This window comes from Tympanuchus pallidicinctus, unplaced genomic scaffold (assembly GCF_026119805.1).
Source record: "Tympanuchus pallidicinctus isolate F22 unplaced genomic scaffold, pur_lepc_1.0 scaffold22, whole genome shotgun sequence".
Taxonomy (NCBI): Eukaryota; Metazoa; Chordata; class Aves; order Galliformes; family Phasianidae; genus Tympanuchus; species Tympanuchus pallidicinctus.
Window position 1 is genome coordinate 39,349,685 of NW_026294739.1, and position 22,992 is coordinate 39,372,676.

At 40.1% G+C, this 22,992-nt stretch overlaps 2 protein-coding genes across 4 annotated transcripts in view; both read left to right on the top strand.

Annotated features, from left to right (window-relative positions):
• Positions 1-14,583, top strand: part of LPCAT2 (lysophosphatidylcholine acyltransferase 2) — a 28,704-nt gene extending 14,121 nt beyond the window's left edge. For 2 of the 3 annotated variants that reach the window (XM_052685945.1, XM_052685947.1), the window contains 6 exons: positions 3,123-3,205; positions 3,754-3,879; positions 4,470-4,623; positions 10,848-10,946; positions 12,570-12,711; positions 12,961-14,583. In XM_052685945.1, coding sequence (XP_052541905.1) covers positions 3,123-3,205; positions 3,754-3,879; positions 4,470-4,623; positions 10,848-10,946; positions 12,570-12,711; positions 12,961-13,211 — 855 coding nt within the window. In that variant the 3' untranslated portion in view covers positions 13,212-14,583. Of the gene's footprint in view, positions 1-3,122; positions 3,206-3,753; positions 3,880-4,469; positions 4,624-6,282; positions 6,384-10,847; positions 10,947-12,569; positions 12,712-12,960 lie in introns of those variants that run through there. The other variant, XM_052685946.1, reaches the window with a different exon arrangement.
• Positions 6,348-7,504, top strand: CAPNS2 (calpain small subunit 2). The gene has a single exon (XM_052685948.1). It carries the CDS (start codon positions 6,348-6,350, stop codon positions 7,089-7,091), a length of 744 nt encoding a protein of 247 aa, XP_052541908.1. The 3' UTR covers positions 7,092-7,504.
• Positions 14,584-22,992: the final 8,409 nt, after the last annotated feature.

Genomic DNA, 22,992 nt, shown 5'->3' on the forward strand with positions numbered 1-22,992 from the left:
AATACATAATCCACATTATTAATCATTGTTAGTGAGCAGTAAACAACTGTGTCAGCAACAAGAAGAGAGTCATAGTGAGAATATTTTGAATTTGTTGGCTAGATCTGTGTATCACTTAGCCTGATGAGTTCCTCAACAAAAGCTGTCAGAAATACTTTTATTTTTAAAGCACTGGAAAATCATTGCCAACTCACTGGTTACAAATTTATAACAAATATAAAACATTCTATTAAAGGCAACTTCACATTTTTTTACCCTACCTTCTTATTTCCCTGCTCTCTTGAAAGCATCCTTGTCTTACTCACCACCTTCCCAGACTGAACACTAAAGGGTTGCTGCAAGTAAGAGCTTACTTAGGGACTCTGGTGTTTGTACTGGGAGAAAGCTGAGCCTCGTATAATGAACCAGTTTCCTTGATCACTAAAGTCAGCTGCACTGCACAAAGACAGATAAATGACAACTGACACAACATATGCACTTCGTATATCAGTACACTTACACTAACAGCTTGCTGCCTGTCAGAGTCAGCATTCAGAACGCAGTAGTGAGGAGAGAGATAACCGAGGTATGATCAGTTTGCTGTACTTCACATTCCTGAGCAGACCACAAAGATTATCCGTATGGATTATGTCAGTTTAGGGACCTGAGCATTGGGAGACATTCAGATAGGTTTTGCTGTTTATTTGCAAAACACAGAGTTCAGTAAAGTAGTGCTCTGAGCACAAGCTGTGTTACTGCTGCTAACAATTAGCAGTAAACTCTTTGTTGTGAAACACAGAAATTCTTTTCAGGGGAACATCTTGTATATTATAATATGTGCAGTAGACAGATTAACACAATATGTACTAAAGATATAATTCTCTTCATGATTTTGTACGGAAGGATACATCTATGCCATTCATACAAGTGGGAACAAGAAACAGTGGAGCCCTTCTATTAGAATGATTATTTCCCCCTGATTCAGAAAGGAACTCAAACTTGTCTGTTAGAAAATTGTGTGCCCACAGTGAAACTGAAACGTGAAGAAAGATGCAGCTTTCACAGCAGTACGTGTCACCAGAGTGGAAATAACTGCTAAGCATCAGTACAAAGGTTTCCAAAAGGCCAAAACTGAAGGGACAGTTTTACCCAGAGAGGGAGGAAATCACACTATTAGTGGTCACTAAGTAGTTCACTTTTCAGCAGCAAACACTTCAGTTACTACCACATACTGTGAACAAGCTGCCTCTCTTCCCATTGGTGTTGCTCTTGCTCTACCTACAATGCATGGACAGTGATGTTCCTGTAGTCCAGGAAGGAATTATGTGTTTCTAGATACAGCCTAAAAAATTGTGTATATTGGTGATTAGCTGATAAAACTGACTGGTGAGTTTTATGTCTGCCAAAGGTACAGCATTTGGCAGATTCCATAGGAAGAGAGACTAAGCCAAAAGCAGATCAGAGAAGTGTTTCTGCTACTGAAAGGGCTGGGAAGAATCGTTCTTACAGGACTGCATTTTGACAGCAAAGGTATACTTAGCAGTCATCAGCAGATAAGCAGCTGGGTGTGTGTGAGATCCTGCATGCCACCTCAGGAGGACAGCAAACCAAATTCATCACCTCCTGCTGTAGTTTCTGGCAAACTGGTTTAATCATTAATGTTAAGCAGGTTTCTTAAATGAGATGTTTCAGCTACCAAAAATCTAACTTGCGGTCTGAGGAAGACCTCAGCCTCTGCTGACATAATGACCACCTTCAAGAGCAGGAACCATGTTTGCATAGATAAACTTCTCAGAATTATGATTTCATCTCAGCCAATGATAACACAGTTCTCTGTGTTTGTACAGAGTGCCTGTGCTTCCTCAACCTAAGAGCTGCATGACTTCTGCAGGGAAGTTATAATAAGCCAGAATCTGTGTTAGAATTAACAGACCTGGTAGCTGCTTGTAGAAGGAATGAAATCTCAACACTTTGTGTGAGCAGCTGGGCCCCTGCTGTCCTTACCAGAGAGAAAATGCCCAGCTACAAAAAGAAAAGTGTCATGGCTATTTGATAGAGAAATTATTCCATAAATGTCTGGATTTGGTCATAAAGAAGCAGCATTCCTTGAAATCAAAGGCAAAGGCTGTCCAAGATGGACTGTATTTAAATAGGACTTAGGTACCAATGTATTGATGCATCACCAACAACTAAAATATCACTGAAGAAACACATTGACACATAGCAACTGTGTCTTCCACTGAACAGTGTGCAGCATCTTAATGATTCTAGAATAGCTATATTCTGGGATTTAAGGGCAGGATTGCAGGGTGAGAAGTAACAGAATTGAAATAACTGATAATCGTAACTGAGAAGAGGCACAGGAAACAGAGCTGCAGGCAAACACTGTGTCGACTGAAGAAGGAACAGAATACACATCCACACAGTACTTTGCAGACAGATGCCATTTGTGGCATGGCAGATAGTAATTCACCTACGGTACATTGCTAGCATAATACTACTCCAACTTCTTACAAAACAACATTGAATAAGTCCTTAACAGTAAATGTGTCATGTAGATATCTGGGGTAGATATCTTGGTTTGCAAGGCTTGTGAAATTCTGTACCAATTTAGTATTCTCATAATTCAGAACTAAGATTCCTCAGCATTTTCACCACAGGCTAGAAGAAACTTACAGAAAACTTACCAGTCACATCCTGACAGATGCAGTTAATGTGTACCAGGTGTAACTGCAGCATGTGTGAAAAAAACAAACACCACACTGTAAATCTTATACACATTTTTCTGGTATATAACATCAATTACAAAGAATCTTTGAAAAGAATTTCAGACTCGTTCTTACAGACGTAGTGTTTAAACCTCCTATGATACATGCATTTACTTTCTTTGGAGTTTTGATTTTTATTTTTTATAGCTGCTTCTATCAATCTTTAACAGGCAGTTTGGACTAAAATCTTACTTGTGTGGCTAGTGCACTTTGAATTGTTCCTAAGGCTCTTGAGACCTCTGGTGTCCAGTTCTGTCATTGCATGGCTCATTTTTTTCCCCTCTGTTTTTCTCCTTGCAAAGACTAACAGGAAGTTGTCTATTTTGTTAACAAAGTTCTGACTACTGAATTGATTGGATTACTCATCTCTTTCAGTTTCTGCCTGTTTATGTTCCTACTGAGGAAGAAAGAAATGATCCCATTCTTTTTGCCAATAGAGTCCGACAAACCATGGCAACGTATGTAATGTCATGAACAAAATCTTTGAGAACGTTTCTTTCATACCTATCCACCTTCCTTCTCTAGATGTCTGTGTACAGCCCAGCCATAAAGTACACCAAGTACCCTGCCCCACCATTCAGTCAGCTCCTAGGTACTGTCTAATTCTTGTACCAAAACACCCTTTGATTGGTCTTATGTGGAGCATAAAGAAGGCTGCCTATGTTGGAACATAGTATGTTTGATACTTGGAATGCTGGAATAAAATGCTCCCTTACTTGCTTGACAAGAGTAAGGATGTGGTTTGTTCTCAGAGGCTACTGGGTTGCATTTACAAAACTGTGAATATGAAAACATCATGAGATTACTGTAATGTCATTTCACAGTGCTGCTTCACAGAATGCATTGCTCTATGCTGCCTGCATCAGAAAAAGAACAAATTATCACTTGTTTTGTATATTAGCATTAAGGCAAGTTGTGGTGGTGAGAACAGAAACAGTCAACTAAAAGTTATTTTAGTGTAAGACAGTGATTGTCTTTTTCCTTCATTTCCTTACTTTTGTTTCAGTGCTTTGAAGGTGCCAGTCACTGATCATACTTTTGAAGACTGCAGACTGATGATTTCAGCAGGACAGCTGACTTTACCCATGGAAGCAGGGCTGGTGGAGTTCACCAAAATCAGCAAGAAGCTCAAGTAAGGGAAGTTAAGCTGTTGATAAGGGAAATGCTGCAGTTGATAACAGTGTACAAAAAAACAAACTACTTGATGAGCAACCTGGTGTGGCTGTGGTCAAATCTGAAGTCTGTGCACAGTGCATCTAGACTTGCTATGTGTGCCACACATCCATCTGTACAACTCTGTCTGGAAAAATCTTCAATAGTTACGTGGCAATCTTAATTATTCCAACCAAGGGGCAAAGCTGTATTTCTGCGGAGATCAGATGCTTTGCATGTTGTAGCAATAATAGTGTTTGCACAGAGAGTTAGCTAATAGAGCTGACGTATATTCCATGCTGCTAAGCATGGAATATCACACTTGCACATGATGCATAAAAATAATGCTATACCTGAATTTATGGTAATGAAAACCTCTTTACTGGACTAACCTGATGATAATAGATTTAGGAAGTTACTCTAAGGAATTCTGATATACCCAAGTATAAAACTGTCTGCTTATAATACTAATAATCGTGGGGGGGCAGTCCTTAATTGCTGATTTCATATAAAACATCAGCCTAGATGTACAGCATTTAGAAATACCTGCTCTCCTTCATGTTTGCTTAGCTTAAAATGGAACCATGTGAGAGAGCAGTTGGATACCTTTGCTGCTATTGCAAGTGCTTCCAAAGGGGGAAGAATTGGAATTGAGGAATTTGCAGAGTACTTGAAGCTGCCTATTTCAGATGTCCTCAGAGAGCTGTTTCTACTCTTTGACAGAGTAAGTAGTCTGTTAACTGACTAGAAATCTTGTTTGCAATGTTTTGTTAAGAATTACATACAAAAAGAATACTTGTTTTGTTATGTCAAGCTTAGTAAACACTTCTTGGCTAGCAGTTCGTACAGGATAGATAGTTGACTCATACTGTTACCTTTGTAAGTTTGAGTGAAAAGAAAAGTTGGTTGGTTTGTAGCTTGTGAAATTACAGTTATCTCTTGGAAAGCTACAGCATGAAGATTACCATCTTCATGCTGCTGGTGGCTGAATATTTTCTTTTGCCTATCCCAGATTTTGAGTTCATTTACATTCTAACTGTTTAATTAAGCAGTGTAGTTGTAAGTAGATAACTTAAGGCAGATTGAAGCTTAATAGACTGTACAGAATCTGAATCATAGAATTGCTCAGGTTGGAAAAGACCTTAAAGATCATCAAGTCCAACTGCAACCCAACCATACTACTCCAACTCTAACAACCCTCCGCTAAATGATATCCCTGAGCACCACATCCAAACTGTTTTTAAACACGTTCAGGTGACTCAACCACCTCCTTGGGGAGCCCATTCCAGTGTTTAACAGCCCTTTCAGTAAAGAAGTATTTATGCTGTGTTTGTGAAAGGTTCTATTATACATTCTGAAGACACCTATTGCCTGTCTTCAGCCATAAAGAAGGAATGTGCAGGTGCTAATCTGATTATTTAAGCTTTTCTCCATAGTCAGTAGTGATCTGTTTCATGTTATACTTCCCCCTGAAAGATGGGAAAACTTGCTGTATGAATGTGCTCCCTCTGTCTACACCAGCAGCCCCAGTGATTAGAGCATAGTGTACAAGTCGTTTTTCTTTATGCTACAGTGCAAGCAGCATGCTTTATTAGAAGTGCTTATAAACTCAAGTTTGCTTCTTGGCTTGGGAGCTTTCCTAACACAGCATCATTCTTCCCAGTCAAGTTAACTTTAGCAGTGCACTTGGCACTAGGAGGGCATTTTGTTGTACATGTTGATCTAAACTTGCCAGATTTTTCCAAATATAAAGGACTTAAAGACTCTAAAATAGAGATATATATTCCTGTAAAATATATTCCTGTATTTGCTGAAGGCATAGAAGCTCTAGCAGATAAGGTACTCATCCTTTCCCTGTTCCTATCTGAGTTCTGAAGCACAGCACAAATACAAGACAAATACAGTGTGGCAACCAATGTAACTAATGGCAGTGAAGACTCTTTTCAACTCACCTATCTGGCATAACTGCTTCAGTGACTAGAATTAGCACACAATTAACACACAAGTCATTAGAAAGCTAAAGACATAAAAGTTTGCAATCACAGCCAAGACTTTAGTAAGCTTTCTTGGTGTTATCTATAGGGAGATCTGCTTTACTGAGAAGCAGTCACACTGCCAGGGGTCTTTTCTAATTATTTCAATTATAACTTCTGCTGTGTGGCTTTCAGCATCGTCAGGTTTTGTGGGTTTTTTTGGTTTTGTTTTTGTTTTTTTTGCAACAAAGATTTATCAAATGTCATAAAGCTAATTATGCAGAGAAGAAGAAAAACAGGAATGTCAACGGCAGACAGAAACTACTGAGATCTGCAGTATTTCTGGCCTCTGGAGTCATGCACAGGCATGATTAAGCATGTAGATTAAGCTGTGTTTTGTCCACACCCAGCTCATACACAACACAGCTTTGGAGAGCTACAGAAGTGCAAGTGACTCCCTGCGAAAATACTTGCGATGTTCCTTGCTAAGGCTCTGCTGAGCGGAGGAAGTGGTAGTGGTCAAGGAGAGAGCCTTGTTCGTGGCCTGGGAGGTCTCCTAACAGGAGGCAGACATGGAGGAAATCTTGGAGGACTTGTTGGAGGTCTTGTGAATTTGATAAGTGAAGCAGCAGCTCAGTATAATCCGGAGCCACCACCACCTCGCAGCCATTTTACGAACGTGGAAGCTTACGAGAGTGAGGAAATCAGACAGTTCCGTCGCCTTTTTGCCCAGCTGGCTGGAGATGATATGGAAGTGTCTGCTACAGAGCTAAGAAATATCCTGAACAAAGTGCTTTCCCGACATCAAGACTTGAAGACAGATGGCTTCAGCTTAGACACGTGCCGCAGCATGGTAGCTGTCATGGATACCGACACAAATGGCAAACTGGGCTTTGAAGAGTTTAAGTACCTGTGGAACAACATCAAGAAATGGCAGTGTGCGTACAAGCGCTGCGATACCAATCAGTCCGGCATCCTTGAGAGAGCTCAGCTGCCAGCAGCCTTGCAGGCTGCAGGGTTCCAGCTGAACGAACAGCTCTGCCAGGTGATCGTGCGCAGGTATGCCAGCGAGGATGGCAGCATGGATTTTAACAGTTTCATCAGCTGCTTGGTGCGACTGGACAGCATGTTCCGGGCCTTCAAGGCGCTGGACCGCAATGGAAATGGGCAGATCAAAATGACCATTGAGGACTGGCTGCAGCTGACCATGTACTCGTGAAAGCAAAGCAGAAGAGAATAAGCTTCATTTGAAAGATATAGATGGAAGACTACAATGCTGTTGTATTATAGAACTGTAGCCGTTTCTTTATTCTAAGGCAGATATAGCTAAAGATATTTTGCTTAGCTGTGATTCCTCTTATGTATGCATTAGCCTGCTTTTCTGAAGTTGTGTAAGTTGTCAGTTGTACAGATGCTAAGAAAATTATCTCTAGACCCTGAAATGAGGGAATATGTTGAAGGATCAACGCTTAGTTACTTCTTCACTAAATGTGGGCTTATAAAGGAGTTTAAGTATTATATAAAAAACTGTAAGTTTGATAGTATTTTGTGATATTACTGTGCCAATTTGTCAGCATTCACTAAGCTGAAATAAAGCTGTGCTTGCCTGAAGGCAGTCGCTGGTAAAGTTCAGTAGATTCTTAAATGGTGTGGTTATTTCTAACCAGGGGGATAAACATAAAGTTGCAGTGACTATAATGACCAATTAATATTTTGCTTCCTTCCTACTACTTTTTTGTGCTGGTCTGCTGAAATAAAATCTGTGTGGTATTGTCAGTTCTACTTGCTGGCAAAGACAAAATTAAAGATAACAGGCTACCTTAACAACCTTTTTCTCCTTCTGCAACTCTATTACTAGTCTTTTCTCTCTCCTTGAAGCCTTAATATAGTTATAATGAAAACAGCTTAAAGTATTGCATTTATATTTAGCTTGCTGTAACAATGTAGTCACACAGCAGCCAGCCAACAAAAATCTACTTGTAGCTATCAGAGGTGACTTTCGTCAGAGTGCAGCGTCCCACTTGAGCTAAGTGTGCAGTTTTGAGATGTCAATTTTTGAGTAATAGAACGAGAAATAACACGAACTGTCAAAGGCACACTATTTTTGAAATAAGGATTACGTGGATGATGACAAGCAGCTTTTTCACTGTGGAGTGGCAAGGAAGGTTTCTCTGCAGGGCTCTGCTGCTTTAAAAGAAAATTGTCTAGGGTGTGTGCTGGCTGATTGGAATGTGAAATGAGGAGTGGAGCAGCACAGCCTGCGCAAAGACTCCAGATGTAAGAGCCCATGTGCCTCTTGCCCTCCTCACGGAGGTATCAGTGACTAATGGAGAAATACCACACAGTATCTGCAGGGCAACTGAATACTAAAATGGGGTTCTGTGGTTTGATTTTGTTTCTAAATTTCCATAGCTTTGATTTCTAAATCTTACAGTCAGCAATTAATATTTCCCAAGCTGATGAAACCTCCTTGCTGGTATGTTTGCAAAAGCCTTTTACTTTTAATTTTGGAAAAAATAACTTACAACTTTTGCTTGGATTTTTTGGTTTTAAAAAAAAACAACCTACGAGGTTTGCATCAGAATTTCCCTTTTGTTATTGGTTACAACTTGCATGTAGCAACAAGCAGCTGAAATTTTGGAGTTACAGCAATAGCTTCTTACATAATGAGCCTGGATATGAACATGAGATGTGCAACTGCAGTTCCTCTCCAGGTGTTCCAGTTGCAGCTTCTCTGTAAGCAAGGGTGACTTGGCTAATCAGAACAGGAACAAGTCGCAAACACATGAAAACAGGAAGAGGAAACTAGTTTCCTTTAAGAAAACAAGGTCTGTTGAGAACACACTATCCTTTGGATGTTTTAATGACATAAATACGAATTCATGAATGTTAATGTTTACTTCTGATATTTAGAGAATTAGAGCTTAGCTGACGTGTCTCCTCAACAAATACTTGGTGCATAGGGTGCAAACAGAGCGAGGTATGTGTAGAACAACTATTGCAAGTCTTCTTTGCACTGATGCTACAGAAACATGGAGGATTTGTAGCGTTTTCAGTTTAACACCCATGTGTTAGCAGCACCCTATCACTTTCCCTTAACCAAAACACCAGAGCATCTTTAAGTTGGCCAACCTCTTAGGACTTAGTAGTAGTCACAACATGATCTTACAAGTAAAGTAACTTCATTCAGTTTTGATTATTGGATTTTAATGCTTCAGCAAAAGTAACACGAGCCTTATTAGCTCTTGTCATCTTTCTCTGGGTAGCCAAAGCTGTGTTTACTGACTTCAGGAGTAGTTTCTGAATGAAAACAGCATTTATGAGAGAATGTTGCCCTTCTCTAGCGATGAAAAGCTGACAAAATTTATATATCCTTTGAGATACAACTATACCTTTGACATGCTACCTTCAAGGTAACTCAGATCTATTCCGATTTTTGCTAAAACATTTCCTTAAAATTGTAGGTCTTCAAAATATAGGATGTTCAAATGGTAGATGCCTTGAAAAAGATTGATTAGACCATCAGTATAAAGAAAAAACAGTTATCTGTGCAAACCAGTTCTGAATTGTTATTGAATGGTAACTAAAATCGAACCTTAGCAGTTTAAAATCCTGCCAAATGTGAAGCTTCCTGAAGTACTGAACACTCTGTGATGCTGATCAAGGACTATCCTAAGATCTCAGCTCAATATCAGAAATCCGTGTTTCACAGAACGCAAGACTTCCAAAGCACTCTACAGAACAGCCTCAGCATTTCTCCACTGGGGAGCTCCATATTCCACTATTCAGTAGAAGGAAACTATGAACAGAAAAGTTAAGACTGATATGCTAGAGTGGGCATCAGAAGCTGGTGGGAGAGCCAGGAATAGGATCAAGATCTGGCTGTATGAGACAGATTTACCCAGGAGACAGCCCATCTTTTAATTGTGTTGTCTGTGCTGTTCTCAGACTTAGGGAGCCCACTCTTTTGATAAAAAAGAAATTCTTCTCGAAATGTACAGTGCATTATCCACAGAAGGAAATCTGCTTTATGTTTTTGTTTAATTTTAGAACGTTTTTGACGAGTGTCCTTTTGGTGAATATTCCAAACTGTGGGCTACCAGTCAGGACAGCTGTGCTTTCATTAACTGTGTCCCATTGCAACGCTTACGGAGGCTTCTTCCCTACACTGGATGTTTCCTAAAACCTTCAAGAAACTTTCAGGGTGGTTACAGGAACTTTACTGATTTAAACATGTATTTCAGTGGATTTCCTGTCTGGAAATACGATGCAGTTTACATAGAATTGATCACAAATCTCATCAAAGTAAAAGTCAAGTGTTTTGTTGGAACGGCTTTGTAGTGAGCACATTCAAATGTACTTTCAGATCAAAACTGCAATTATCAAACAGGCTGCTACAATTAATTAATTGCATTTCTGGCTTACAAAGTAGGACAATGTATTTGCCTCAAAATAGCATGTAGGGCAATGCATTTGCTTCAAAGAAAAGCTTAAGAGAGACCACGTGCATCACCAGACTGTACTTCTGCTGGCATATGTTTTACTGCTGCAGGTTCTTAGGAAGAATTAACTCCAGACAGACAGCAATCTCAGTGTTGGCCTCCCTGTTCTGGGATGTTGCACTGTCTCTTGAGTTTCACTAAGTGCCAGTGCTCCACAAACTGTTACCTTTACCTTTAGCTGGTGTATTCCACTTCTTGTTCAGAAGCTTCTTGGAGGCCATATGCTAACAAAAGTCTCCTAAGTTGTTTCCAATCTTTTTTTGTTTGGGTGCTTATAAGATATTGGAAATTTGTATATCCTACTTCATCCCCAGTAATATACAAATTTAGAAAGCTGTATTTTCTGCAGGAAGAAATAATGATTTAATGTTGCATGTTCCCTTAGTGCATGTTGTATATTTGATTTGTACAACCGCTTTTGAGGTGATATGCACTGTTAACTGTGACTCCTGCTATACATTTTTTGGTTACAGAATGGAGATGGCACCATTGACTTCAGAGAATATGTCATTGGCTTATCTATCCTCTGTAATCCAGCCAACACAGAAGAGACTATTCACATGGCATTTAAGGTAAATTCAAATTAGTGTAAATCTACAAGTCTGACAAATGAAGACTGACTGTAAATCTATTAGTTTTCAAATCATAAGTTTATAGCTTCAATCTGATATGCAAATGTGAGTAATTCTCTTAAACCAATTGACATTTAGACTGTGAAGGGGAGGTGGAGAATTGCAGTCATCAGCTTCATAGAAAAGGGTTTGAAAAGCCATGTGAAGGCACTAATGAATATGTAACTTGGCAGGCCAACTCCGAAAATGATTCAGCAGCACTTGTGGGTTTTTGCCTGAGGTTTTTTTCTGCTGGGATTTTCAATGCCACATGCAGACAATAGATGGAGCAATATCCTCTGTAAGTCAAACACTCAATAGAGTCACTTTCTACAAAAATGAAGAGAAGGGAGGGAAATCAAAAAGGGGTATTTGGGACAGGCACATTCAAATTTCGGCCGCATCTGAGATCATCCATTTGCTTGTTCCATGGTTTTCTGATAGCTTGAGCTGTCAAGGAGTTGAGGCACGCAGTACACAGTTGGGGATGCCCACATTTTGAATCTCTGAACACTCAAATGCCCAGGTAACTTTTTCAGAGGATATTTGACACAGATTCAGATATTTTAACCCACTATGTATTAAGATACAAACCACGTTCATCTTACACTGAATACATTTTAGTACTCATTTTTATGGCAGTCCAGCATAGTCATTGGCTGCTTTACAGCTAAGTGTCACAGCTGCTCAAAGTAGTTTGTATTTCTGTTTTTTTAATTATCTTAGATTCCTCAGAAGAAGCGAGTCTAGCAGGTATCTTTGATGTTTTGCATTGATTATAAAATGTGTAATCTGCTACAGTTCCTGACTTCAGCAGGAAATGACTCGTTCAACTGGTAAAAATTCCATTTTGGTGAACTGTGGGCTTTCTTTTGCTACTTGTTTTCTTTGGTACTAAATGCACTCTCCATCACAATGGGACTTTTTGCCCATAGCAATTACTTAAGAATTACAGTCATCCATTTCTTGTATTTCTCAAGGGGGTGATTCATAGCAGCTGCTAAGTGTCACTGTGCTGGGAAGGATGGCACGATCAGTGTACATCTACTGCCTGCATTCCAGTCACCAAAATTCCTTTTCTAATTTTACAGTAATTCCTTAGTGGGTGGCAGGTCACTTATACTAAAAGCTAGGTATTTTATGTCAGAAGATAAGCTATGGCAAATTTATCAGCTGCCAGGTATGCTGCAACTTAATGAAAAGGAAGACGACCTAAGGTATGCTTGCACAGGGTGGTGTAGCTCATGGTGACAAATAACATTAACCTTTGTTTATAAGCATTGTATAGGTTTTATTAGCTAGTGTTATAAGATTTGTTTGCTGTTGCAGGTTTTCTGCATACTTTTCCTAGTACAAAATATTCTGATCCTGACACAGCATGTACATCACTGCTAAACTTCTGTCTAGTCTTATGCAGAAAAAGTGCATAAAAGCTCTTGTAAGAGAGCTGAGATGGAGCCCCACTGTTCAAATACCCGTTGTTTGCAATTCACCTTTTGAACACTAGAAACCTAATATGGTGGCTGTTCTGCACACGGAAGGTTCACAGGCAAAGTAATGTTTCTGTACATATGTCTTTTCCAGCTCTTTGACCAGGATGATGATGGCACTATAACAGAGAAAGAGTTTGCTTGTATCATTCAGTCAGCTCTGGGGCTGCCTGACCTTGATGTTTCTAACCTCTTTAAAGAAATAGATGCAGATGAAACTGGAAGGCTGTCCTATGGTAAGTTACGTCCTTTTATAACAGTACTCTTGATAGTCATACTGACAACTGAGAGTTCCCAGTGTCTTTTCTCCTCGGAAACATCTGATGGTTCTCATACACTGTTTCTGAAAGCTGTTGTAACACAGACGTAGGTACTTCGCATGCAGTGCTTGAGATGCTTTTGAAAAGCATAACTGGAGATCTTCATTTCCTTTGATTCTGTTGCTGCACTGTACCATCTGCGGGTTGTCTTTTTTTATTTTTCAGATGAGTTCAAGAACTTTGCACTTGAACATCCAGAATACGCCAAGTTGTTTACTACCTACTTAGAGTTACAGAGAAATCAGGTAGCTATGGCAGAGGAAGATGACAGCGTTCAGTCATCTGAAGCCAAACACACTCCGATTAGAAAGAGTGCAGTCCTAGGCTCAGAAACAAGACCAACTGCAAGAAATAAAGTCTGTCCTGCAGACTGTGAAGAAGATAACTCTAGTACCTCAGACAAAAAGGATGACTGAGAACAGGCAAGGAATTCATCTCTTCAGTTCGGTGGGAGTATTCTTTCAACCTATTAATAGGCACAATTGATACAAAATAGAGATGAAAATTACTGTTAAAAAAAAAATTGTTTCTTTTTTTTTTTTTTTTTTTTTTTATTTTCGTATTTGGAGGAGTTACTCCTGTTTGAACGTAAGGGAACAATCGCTGTCCTTGTTGCCAGTACCACGCTACTGGGAATGTTGTTCACTGTGTTCCAAGGTCATGCTTCCACAGAAGTAACAGATGTGTGCTAAGAGGCTCCAGTAATGACATGACCTCTCAGTATAGAGTCCAAGGAGATCCCTTGTCTAAAAACAGGTGAAATTTTTTGTGGTCCTCAGTTCTTCTGCATCCCTAACATGTCTTAAGGGGAAAAAATATTTATTCCACAGTGTTTTAATTTGAAAATATCCTTTAGGCTTTTTGAAGCTTCAGAAAGATAGAATTTAATTACAGGACACTGAAAGCTGACACTGGTGTGCTTAGATTTCCCTTACCTGTGTGTGAACTATAAAGCCTAAGCTTCTGAACAATGCATGCTGATTCACTGATGTTAACAGAAACATCTTTAGGATTATCAATTAAAGATGGAAATGGCTGCATTTCTATGTAACAAAAGACTGCCCAGAATTCCAAGATAGCAGCTCTCAGTCCACAGGAAAATGTAAACAATAAGGCTTAAGAATAAATGGACTATTTCAAAACAAATGGAATGTTGCTTACAGTAATAAATGCTCAGGACCACTTAGGAGGAGCATTTTGAACTTCAGCATATTTTTAATCTAATATTTATCATTAATGTTACCTTGCTCTGCAAAACTTGAAAGATGAATATGCTATCAAACCACAGTTCCAGTAGTTTGTATCTACTCTGAAATTGTCTCCTAGAAGCCATATTTGTATTACTGTGCCATTACTCATTATGGGCTTAGGCTCTGACTTGAAACCAAGTTCTTTCTAGCTAATGATTTGAGTGTTTTGCCTCAGTCCTCTCTAGTGCACTGGAAATTGAGCCTTTTCCTTTTTTCTATCCTTCATTTGAATGCACTTTATACAATATTTTAAGTACATAAGTATTTATGCAAGTAACTACTAAATAAAATCTCAGAAAGTATGGAATGACAGAATATTTTTAATGTAAAACTGAGATGAATAAAGTCTAGAATGTCTAGTACCAAAAAGAACCAATTTCCAGCTGGTTTTCCTATGTGAAATGTTAACCTTTGCCTCTAAACTACTGCTTGTGTTGTCAGGCTGCAAGTGCATTGCCATGTTTAACCTTTTCTGTATTTGTAACTGTGCCTATCCTGATGTTTCATGTGCTTAAAATAAACCTATATTTTTAAAAGACTTCACTAGAATAATGCATGTCTTTTTGATATACTCCTAAGGGTATTCTGGCTACCATGAGGAGCTCAGGAGCTTCCAGAAGATCTTCCTCATGATACCTTACCTCAATAAATACATGCAACTTGAATTCAGTATTCTAATTTTGGGTGTGATGGCACTTTTCTTTATGGCACAGCTAGAAAAATAGGACAGGACTGATGTTCTTCCAAAGAGTTACTTCTGCTCAATACCTCAGCAAGAGGGAACGTGATACAAAGGACCTGCAGTTATCTGGAGAGATCTCTCTCTTTTCTGGCAGAAAATAAAGCACTACCATTTACATTTAAAATGAGTGACTCCAACCACAGCTGAGGTATAACAATCCTGGCTTTGTGTGATTTGAACATTAAAGAATGAGAAGCAGGGTGTACCATAACCTGGCTGTGCAGTTAAGTGAAATAGATGTTAATTCCTTGGCAAGGATCTTTTTTGCCTATCAAGTAAATGGCTCAACTTTCCAACCAAGAGCAACCTTCTTCAAAGAAGGTTTCAATTCCAACCAGTAAGAAAAAGATGGATGGATAAAGATGGCAAAAACAACTACTGCAGGTCTTTGACTGCCAAGGGTACCTCACACTTACTGCTGTTAAATTCAGCCACACTTCACAACTGGAACACTATGCTGCCCACTAGTGTAGCATATTCAGTGATTTTGTATATACGTGCAAGTCACACAAATGCTTGGCAATTAAAGCCAAAATAGTGTGTTTACAGATATACCTATCCCAGGAGTTTCATGGGTTTGGCGTGTAGCAGTGATTCAACTAAGGTCTGAAAAGAAATTAGCTAAATGTTAGGACACTAACTCAATAGACACACATCTGCTTGATTTGCGGGAAGGGAATACATTAATATCCAGGCATCATTGCGCCTCGGGGAGCTTTTAAAAGGAGCAAACTAAAAGCAGGCTGCAACAAACGGGCATTACATTAAGTGGCAGAGCAGGAACTAAATAGAAAGAGAAGCCTGAAAAACTAAACAGAAAGTGGTTCTCAGTCAGGCATTGAAGGATGACACCTTTCAGTACCTGCAGGGAATGTTGCCTCACTGCCTGACACTCCCTGACATGTGGGATCCTAAGCCTAAACCACCCTATTTAAGGACTGTTTAGAGTAGCACACAGTAGAGCTACAGAGCTATTTTCAGTGTCATGTAAACATTAGAAATATCATTTATTTAATTAGTACTTCTCTATTTTGCTGTAAAAAGGATTTGATAATACCTTCTCAGATGCCAAAGTAAGACATGGAACCCTGCAGAAACTATCAATCTTAACAAGGATGAGAATCAGGTGAGGACAAAAGTCACTGTAAGAGGAAAACAACTAATTCTCAAGAACTGATGCATACAGGCTGCTGCTGTTCTTTATGTTTTCCAATAAAAGTATACATGCAATACAATTAGTATGAATTGTAAAAAAAAGCTTATAAAAGCTGGGTTTCTGTTTCTGAACACATGAAAGGCAGCCTGGAAAAATGGCCTTCCTTGTTCACCTGGAAATGGGGAAGATGTTAACACCATACGTCCTGACCAGTTTGTTTAAGGCGAATCAATATAGTCTCCACTGGCCATTCCAGTGGCTGATTTCTGAGGGACAGCTTTTCTGATCTGAGAAAATGCAAAGTGAAGGGTCGTGCTGTCCAACAGGCCTAACGACCTTTCCTAGCCTGCTGCTGGTTGTACTCCAAAAGGAAAGGCTGCTTGGCCAGATCTGTCATCTGCTCTAGCAATTCCCACCTAAAGCAAAGCATTCCCTGTGTATCAGATGTTTGAGAAACATCTGCTGAGTTGGTTTTTTCTGTGGTAGTCAACACACCACGGCCCTATTTCTGGGTAACTCCTCAGGCACTGTGCCAACATAAATAAATACACCATTCTGCATGAGTAGGCTTCTGGTGGTGCTTGCATAGGGGCCAAGTGCTACTCAAGGTAAACGGATTTGGAAAATCAGAGCCTGAAGCTTAGAAACTCAATGTGACAAATGCATGAACATGCCTGCACCCCCCTATGAGCACTGCCTGTGAAGTGTCTGACCACAGCAAGCAAAGCAGCCCCCAGTTCCATGCTAAGAACTACAAAGCTCTCAATTCCAGAACACCATAGGAAAAAAGAAAAAAAAAAAAAAGATTATGAAAGACTTGGGGGTTTGCAGTTACACTGCACAAGCTGCTTGGAAGACTGTGTTCACAGTGGCCTTTGGCTTACCTTTTTCCTATCAGTTTTCCATCACTTGCAGTAGCCTGCCTTTCTCTCTACTTTCTCCCCTACATCCCCTGCCTAAAATACAAGCACCACTGCTGAAGGCTGTATTCCACAGGGACAAAAGTAAGAAATCTAAAATATACACAGTACTGAACTGGCTGGGATTCTGGAGGCACGTACAAAGCATTCATGAACTACCTCTAATAGTCTGCAGCGAGATCGAACTTGTCAAAAGTTGTAAGGGATTTTAATGACATTTAATTAATTAATTTCAAATCTTTGCTCAATGAAATAACATTTATAAGACCGACTAGCAGTAGGGAGACATTTGTCAGCAGTGCTTAAGTTGGCGGACTGGCTGTTACTATACATAGCCAGAGAGGCAGAAAGTAAACATCTTATAGGATTAGCAGCTATGCTCATAGCTGAGATGAAATTTGGACATTTCATTAGTATAAGATTGATTCTGACATTTCATAAAGCCAAAAAGCAAACAAAAAATGTGTCTGATATAAATACAGTATGCAGCACTTATTCAGATAAAGTTCAAGAAGTGCAGCAGGTTTAGTGCCATGACAAAGGAAATACAGAAGGGTCATTTAAGGACTCAACTTCTGCTAAGCACTTGCATGTATGCTTAATCCTGAGGGTATCAATCAGATACTTTATGCTTATTAAAAGCACACAATAATACTAATAATTAGAAAACATGAAAAATTTCCATAGTAAGTCACTGTTAGTGGTGCTAAGAATTACAACCCCTCACCAAGGAAAGCAACACTACAGTTGATTAAACTTCATGAAAGTTTTCCTTTCTTTGTGCCATCATCTTAGTTTGAGATAGTCTGTAATAACCACAGCCTGACTGTTGAGACTTAGAGACAAGTGACAGAGAAAAAAAGTGAGAATTCAGTGGATTAAACCTAAAGGCCACTGCAGGGGATGACTGCCTTGTCGCACCCATTGCTTAACAATTTCAGCTGTTAGAAACCTTTTCTCAAGATCTGATATGAACACATATGTGTCTGAAGCCACTACATCTTGTTCACACCTGGCTCAAAGACAACTGCTATCTATGTCTTTGCAGAGCATCTTCATTTCTACCTGTACGTCCATGTGCCGAGATATCAGCATGTCTCTTTCACTCCTGCCTCTTCCAGCCTTCTCTTCGGAGGCCCAAGAAGCAGAAGTTCTTCCACTCCTTCCTCAGGGATTGCACTTTCTGGACTCATGGTTCTTTGTACTCAGGCTCTCTGGAGGCAGCACTTCTGCCTCAGCCCTACCACTTCTGAGCAGACTGGAAGGATTTCTGCACATAGTTTGTAGCCAACATTCGTGCTTCTGCACGTCCAGTGTAAGGTTTGGCTTTTTCAAGCCCCATGGCATTACCCACACATACACAGCTCTCACAGCCTGTAGGCCCCAGCTGCCCTCTGAAGGAGCTGCTGCTTAATGGACTTCCCCCTCTCATTCTTCCAACTCCTCATTCCTGCTTAACTGCCATCTCTTAGCTTTGTCCTTCACAAACATAAAGATCAGCATCACAAGAACATTCTGATCAGCTCAGATTATTGATAAAATGTTTTTTTTTTTTTTCTAACAAACAAACAAATTCCTTTTGTTAGAGAAATTATCTTCTTAAAACTTCACGAAGCATCTGACAGTGCACTAGAAGAAAAGCACTACGAATTAGAGAGACATGATGAAAGCTTTGAGTATATAATTGTTCAAAAAGAATAATTTCCTTTTCCAAGGTAAACACCAGCCTTGCAGACAAAGATAAGGCCGAGTGCACAGTTAGATACACAAGTCTGTGTTTCTGCTCATATCTCCTGATATCAAAGATTGCAGGAAAATTCAACATGTTTTCTTAAAAAGTAAAAAAAGAAACGAACAGGAAAAGGTGCAGGAGACCAGAAGGAGTCACAGCAGAACTGCCAGCAGCTTTTAGGAGAGTTGTTTCCCCCAGCACCGGAAGTCTTTGTGAATTTGGAGATAACCAGCCATGAACCGCAGCAGCTATTCAAAGCAGGAATCATTCCAATGTTTAGATTTTGTACGCTGCTCTTTTGAATGAAAGCATGCCAACCTCTATACTGTTTAATTACGTTTCTTTGACAGCCTGCCTCTTGGAAGCAGAAAAAGTATATTGTCAATAGGCAGAGAAGAGAGAAAAAATGGAGCACTTTCACCCACCCAAGCCAAATGCAAGTTTGGACCACTACAAACTCAAAACAACATTAATCCTACACCTCTGAAAATCAACACAAGTGGGAGCTGCTTCTTCTACATCCTTACTGCCAATTTTAAAGACAAAATTTGATGCTTCATGTAATGGAAACATTTCTGTTAGTAGAAAAGTTGCCCTGTGGAACAAATCAAACCAGCTCTTCTGAAAATGTCTTTGACAAAGCTCTCTTTCATTATTCATCTTATTACAGTGGGGCTTAGCAGATGAAACAGCCAATGAACTAAGTATTGTGTAAAATACAGACTAGGAATTTTGACTTTTCCTTAATATTTAACAGTTTATAAACAGACAGCAAAAGGAAAGAGACTGCCTTGACTAATGCTAGAAGAGAGGACAGGTGGGGCACAGACAGAAATCCCAGTGCTCTGAATCCTGATAAAAAAAGCCATGAGAGCTCATGGTGCCCCAAACCTGGTCACTTAATGTGATGTTCTTTGCTTTAACACTCCCACTGATTTGGTTTTTTTGTTTGTTGTTGTGTTGGGTTTTTTTCTTTTCAGATGCAAAAAATGTCAATTCAATCTAATCATAGAAGAAGAGATTAAACAGATTTGAACATTCGTGGCAAGACTGCAGAATCACAGAATCATTAAGGATGGAGAAGACCACGATGGTTGTTTAATCCAACCCCAATTCTTCTCCACCGTGCCCACTGACCATGCCTTTCAGTGCCACATCTACTCCCTGCTTGAAAACCCCCAGGGACAGTCCCTCCATCCCCTCCCTGGGAGGGTGGATTCAGATGGTGTGTTTAGACTCCTTCAGCATCTTTCTCCACACTGAAATACTTGTACTTCTTACTTGCAGCACTCTGACTTGCTTGTTATCACTAAGTATTTTGAGCAATATCAAGCTTGATCCCTTCTTCCATCACTGTGGTGCACACTCATACTCAATAGAAAGCTTTCAGGTCTCCATAGGGTTATCGTGGGTGCGGAGGCAAGCCCTGCTCCAGCAGACACAGGCCAGCCAGCACCCGACAGTGTCTGACCTTCTGCTGGAGTCGGTCAGTCTCGATTTACTCTTCTTCCAGCCTGATGTGAATAATTTCACAGTAGACAAAAAAACCCCTCCCCTCCACCTAATCTCTTATTATTTTCCAAGTGGAGTCCATCTAGCTTACATCAAAGAATTGCTCTCGTTTAACCATTGTTTTATAAGTCTGTTAATATTTTTCCTGTCCATAAGACAGAAGACACTGCTGATAGAAATATGTCAACAGGAAAACAAACAGGCAGCATTTGACATGCTATTAGTCCAAGTCTGGGCAGATAAATAAATCATAGATCAAATATTAATGAGGGGGAGAAGCAGTGTTTATTTCTACTAGGTTCATTACGCACACGTCTCCCATACGGCACAGCAGATCTCTGAAAAAGGATGTCACAGTGTACCCAGGGAAGGATTGTTAATGCTGAGAGGACAATGTATTCCCTCCTTAGAAAGTGCTTCAGTCTCTTGGGACAACGTCACAGCAGCCATACAGAACAAAGCCAGCTAGAAGTGTCTTTCAGTCCATCACAGTGTAAGGCCAGGGCTGCGGGGAGGAAAGCACTGCTGCCCCAACTGCCATCCCTGGGCAGCCTGCTTGGCACACACACACAGGCTGTGGGACTCTTTGCTTCTGTCATTGCATGACCAGAGTGCTGGGTCTGCTCTATCTTTAATTGCTGCCTTGCTTGCTCTGAGGAGCCCAGCTTGAAGATAAAGAACTGGCCAGGCCCTGCAGTGCAGAAACCCAAAACAAAATTACAGCATGGCCCAATTCAAACAAATAAAGAGCACAAACTCAATATATTGAGACATTCAGAATCTGAAGTAACATCAAAAGGCATATGGGGAAGGCATTGCCAGAGATGCATCAGTTATGCTGCACAACATGACAAATCACACTTTCTGTAGTAACACGCAGATATGAAGGAGGAAGGAGATGGGACCCACGGGCTGCAGAGGAGACTGAGACCAGTACCTGGTTACTGAGAAGAAAGCCAACGCTGCCTCCTGCCAGCACTCCCCAGCTGCCTCTGCTCTGGCTGAACTGGATGGCTTGCTGGAAACAACATCTCTCATCTTTCCACATATGCCATTAAGTTGTTAACCATCTATGTATGTTTTAGCTCACAATGCTCTCCATTACACACAATACTGACGTAGCAAAATTGAACCCAATTTGTTTTGGTGATGCTTCTTAATTAAAAAAAAAAAGTAAAGAAACCACCTTGACATTTGTGTTTTAGATGCAATCTTATCTATAATAAAGGCAAGGTGATAAGTTTAGTATCTCTTCTCTCCCAAAAATCCAGTACAAATGCAATCAGCTCATCCAAACAAACTCTAAGGAATAAAACACATCTAGATGGGGAGCCTCAGTGTAGCTCACATCTTTGGGGGTGATAATTCATCAAAAGAGATGCATCACTTGGGTTAGAAGATGCCTGTGACTCAATGGTAGCATCCACTTTCGGACAGTGGGGAATGATCAAAAAAAAGACAAGATCTTTTTTCTGTTTCTTCAGAAGTTGCTCTTTCAGAGGACGCATCTCAGATCGGTAAAGATTTACCTGGATCTGTAGATAAACACTGCATGGAAGTCAGCAGAAACAGAAGGTCATTTTTGTAAAGCTCAAAGGTACCTCTGTGCACAAGGCACCATTTTCCAAAAGCCACCTTTAGCTTAGAAAACAAAGTGTTGTTAAAATGTATTTTTACTTTGTTCTTGTTGCTGCTGCTTTCTTCACAGAAAACACAGTCCAATAAAGTGCAGGGCACAAGGAGGGTGAGATGGAAAAGGGAAATCCCTATTAACTCAATTAATAGCACACGCCACTCTTTCCCACTGCTCTTCTATAGCAAAGATCTCAGAGAAGCCAGGTAGCATCCACAGCATTGGTGGAAGAGCAAAACTAGTCCTGGCAATCAGGCACAGCAGCAGCGTGACGCAGCCTTTTCTGGCTTGCAGGTACCTCCTCTTGCCAGCTGCTATATAATTTCCAGTCAGCCTTGATATGGGAATAATGGAAGGTGTTTGCCAGCCAGTGCAACAAAGCCAGTGTATTTTCCACACTGAAAGCCTCATTTATTCATGATGAAGCTCATCTCATTTCTAGCTCAGCAGCACACTGACTTAGTTATTGCCACTGCAAGCTGGTGCCTGCTAGGAAGGCAGGTCTGTGTACGTAGGCATGTTTCCAGCAATGGCAATTTCTCTGATTCCTTTATTACTCAGTTCTGGGTGAGGGAATGCAGCCATAGTGTTATATTTTGCTGTGGCCTCTCCCTGCTTATGGCCTTCTACTGTAACTGGCCAGTGTTCCTCATCATATTCACTACAATCTTGGTCTCCCATTTACTTATAAGTAGTTCAAAAGGCAGTGCTTATTTTCTCTAAATCCACCTATTACAGGGTGTCTAACGAGTAGTTTTAATGAAATACACTCAACCCCAGTTAACCCACAGACCTTTCTCCACACCTTTGGTCATGTTTACCACTTCTACCACATGGTCCTAATTCTGTCAGCTACTCCTTGACCACATTAAATTATTTTAAAATACACAGACCACTCCAAAAGAGGAGGGATTACAAACGACCAGCAGAAACAGCAGCTTTCCAGGAAATGTAATCCTCTTCCAAGCAATATTAATGCTAAAATCCAGGTAACTTTAGTTGCATTGATGAATGTCACACAACTAGCAAACCTGAATCTCATTTGTTCCTACACAGCATAATAAACTGAGCTCAGTTCTTTTAATTGAAGAGAAGCACTTCCCAGACCAGTGTTTGTTACTCACAGATTTAGCCAGCTCTCCGTCTGAAGGTACAAAGTTGTTTCTCTTCCCCTTTACCTTCACACTTTCCATTTCTTTCTCTGTGCAGAACATTAAACACTGGAAGTTACACAGACATGTTTGCATTTCAA

What these genes read in the sequence shown, in the direction of transcription:
- CAPNS2 (XM_052685948.1), top strand. Translation starts at nt 6,348, where the DNA reads ATGTTCCTTGCTAAGGCTCTGCTGAGCGGAGGAAGTGGTAGTGGTCAA.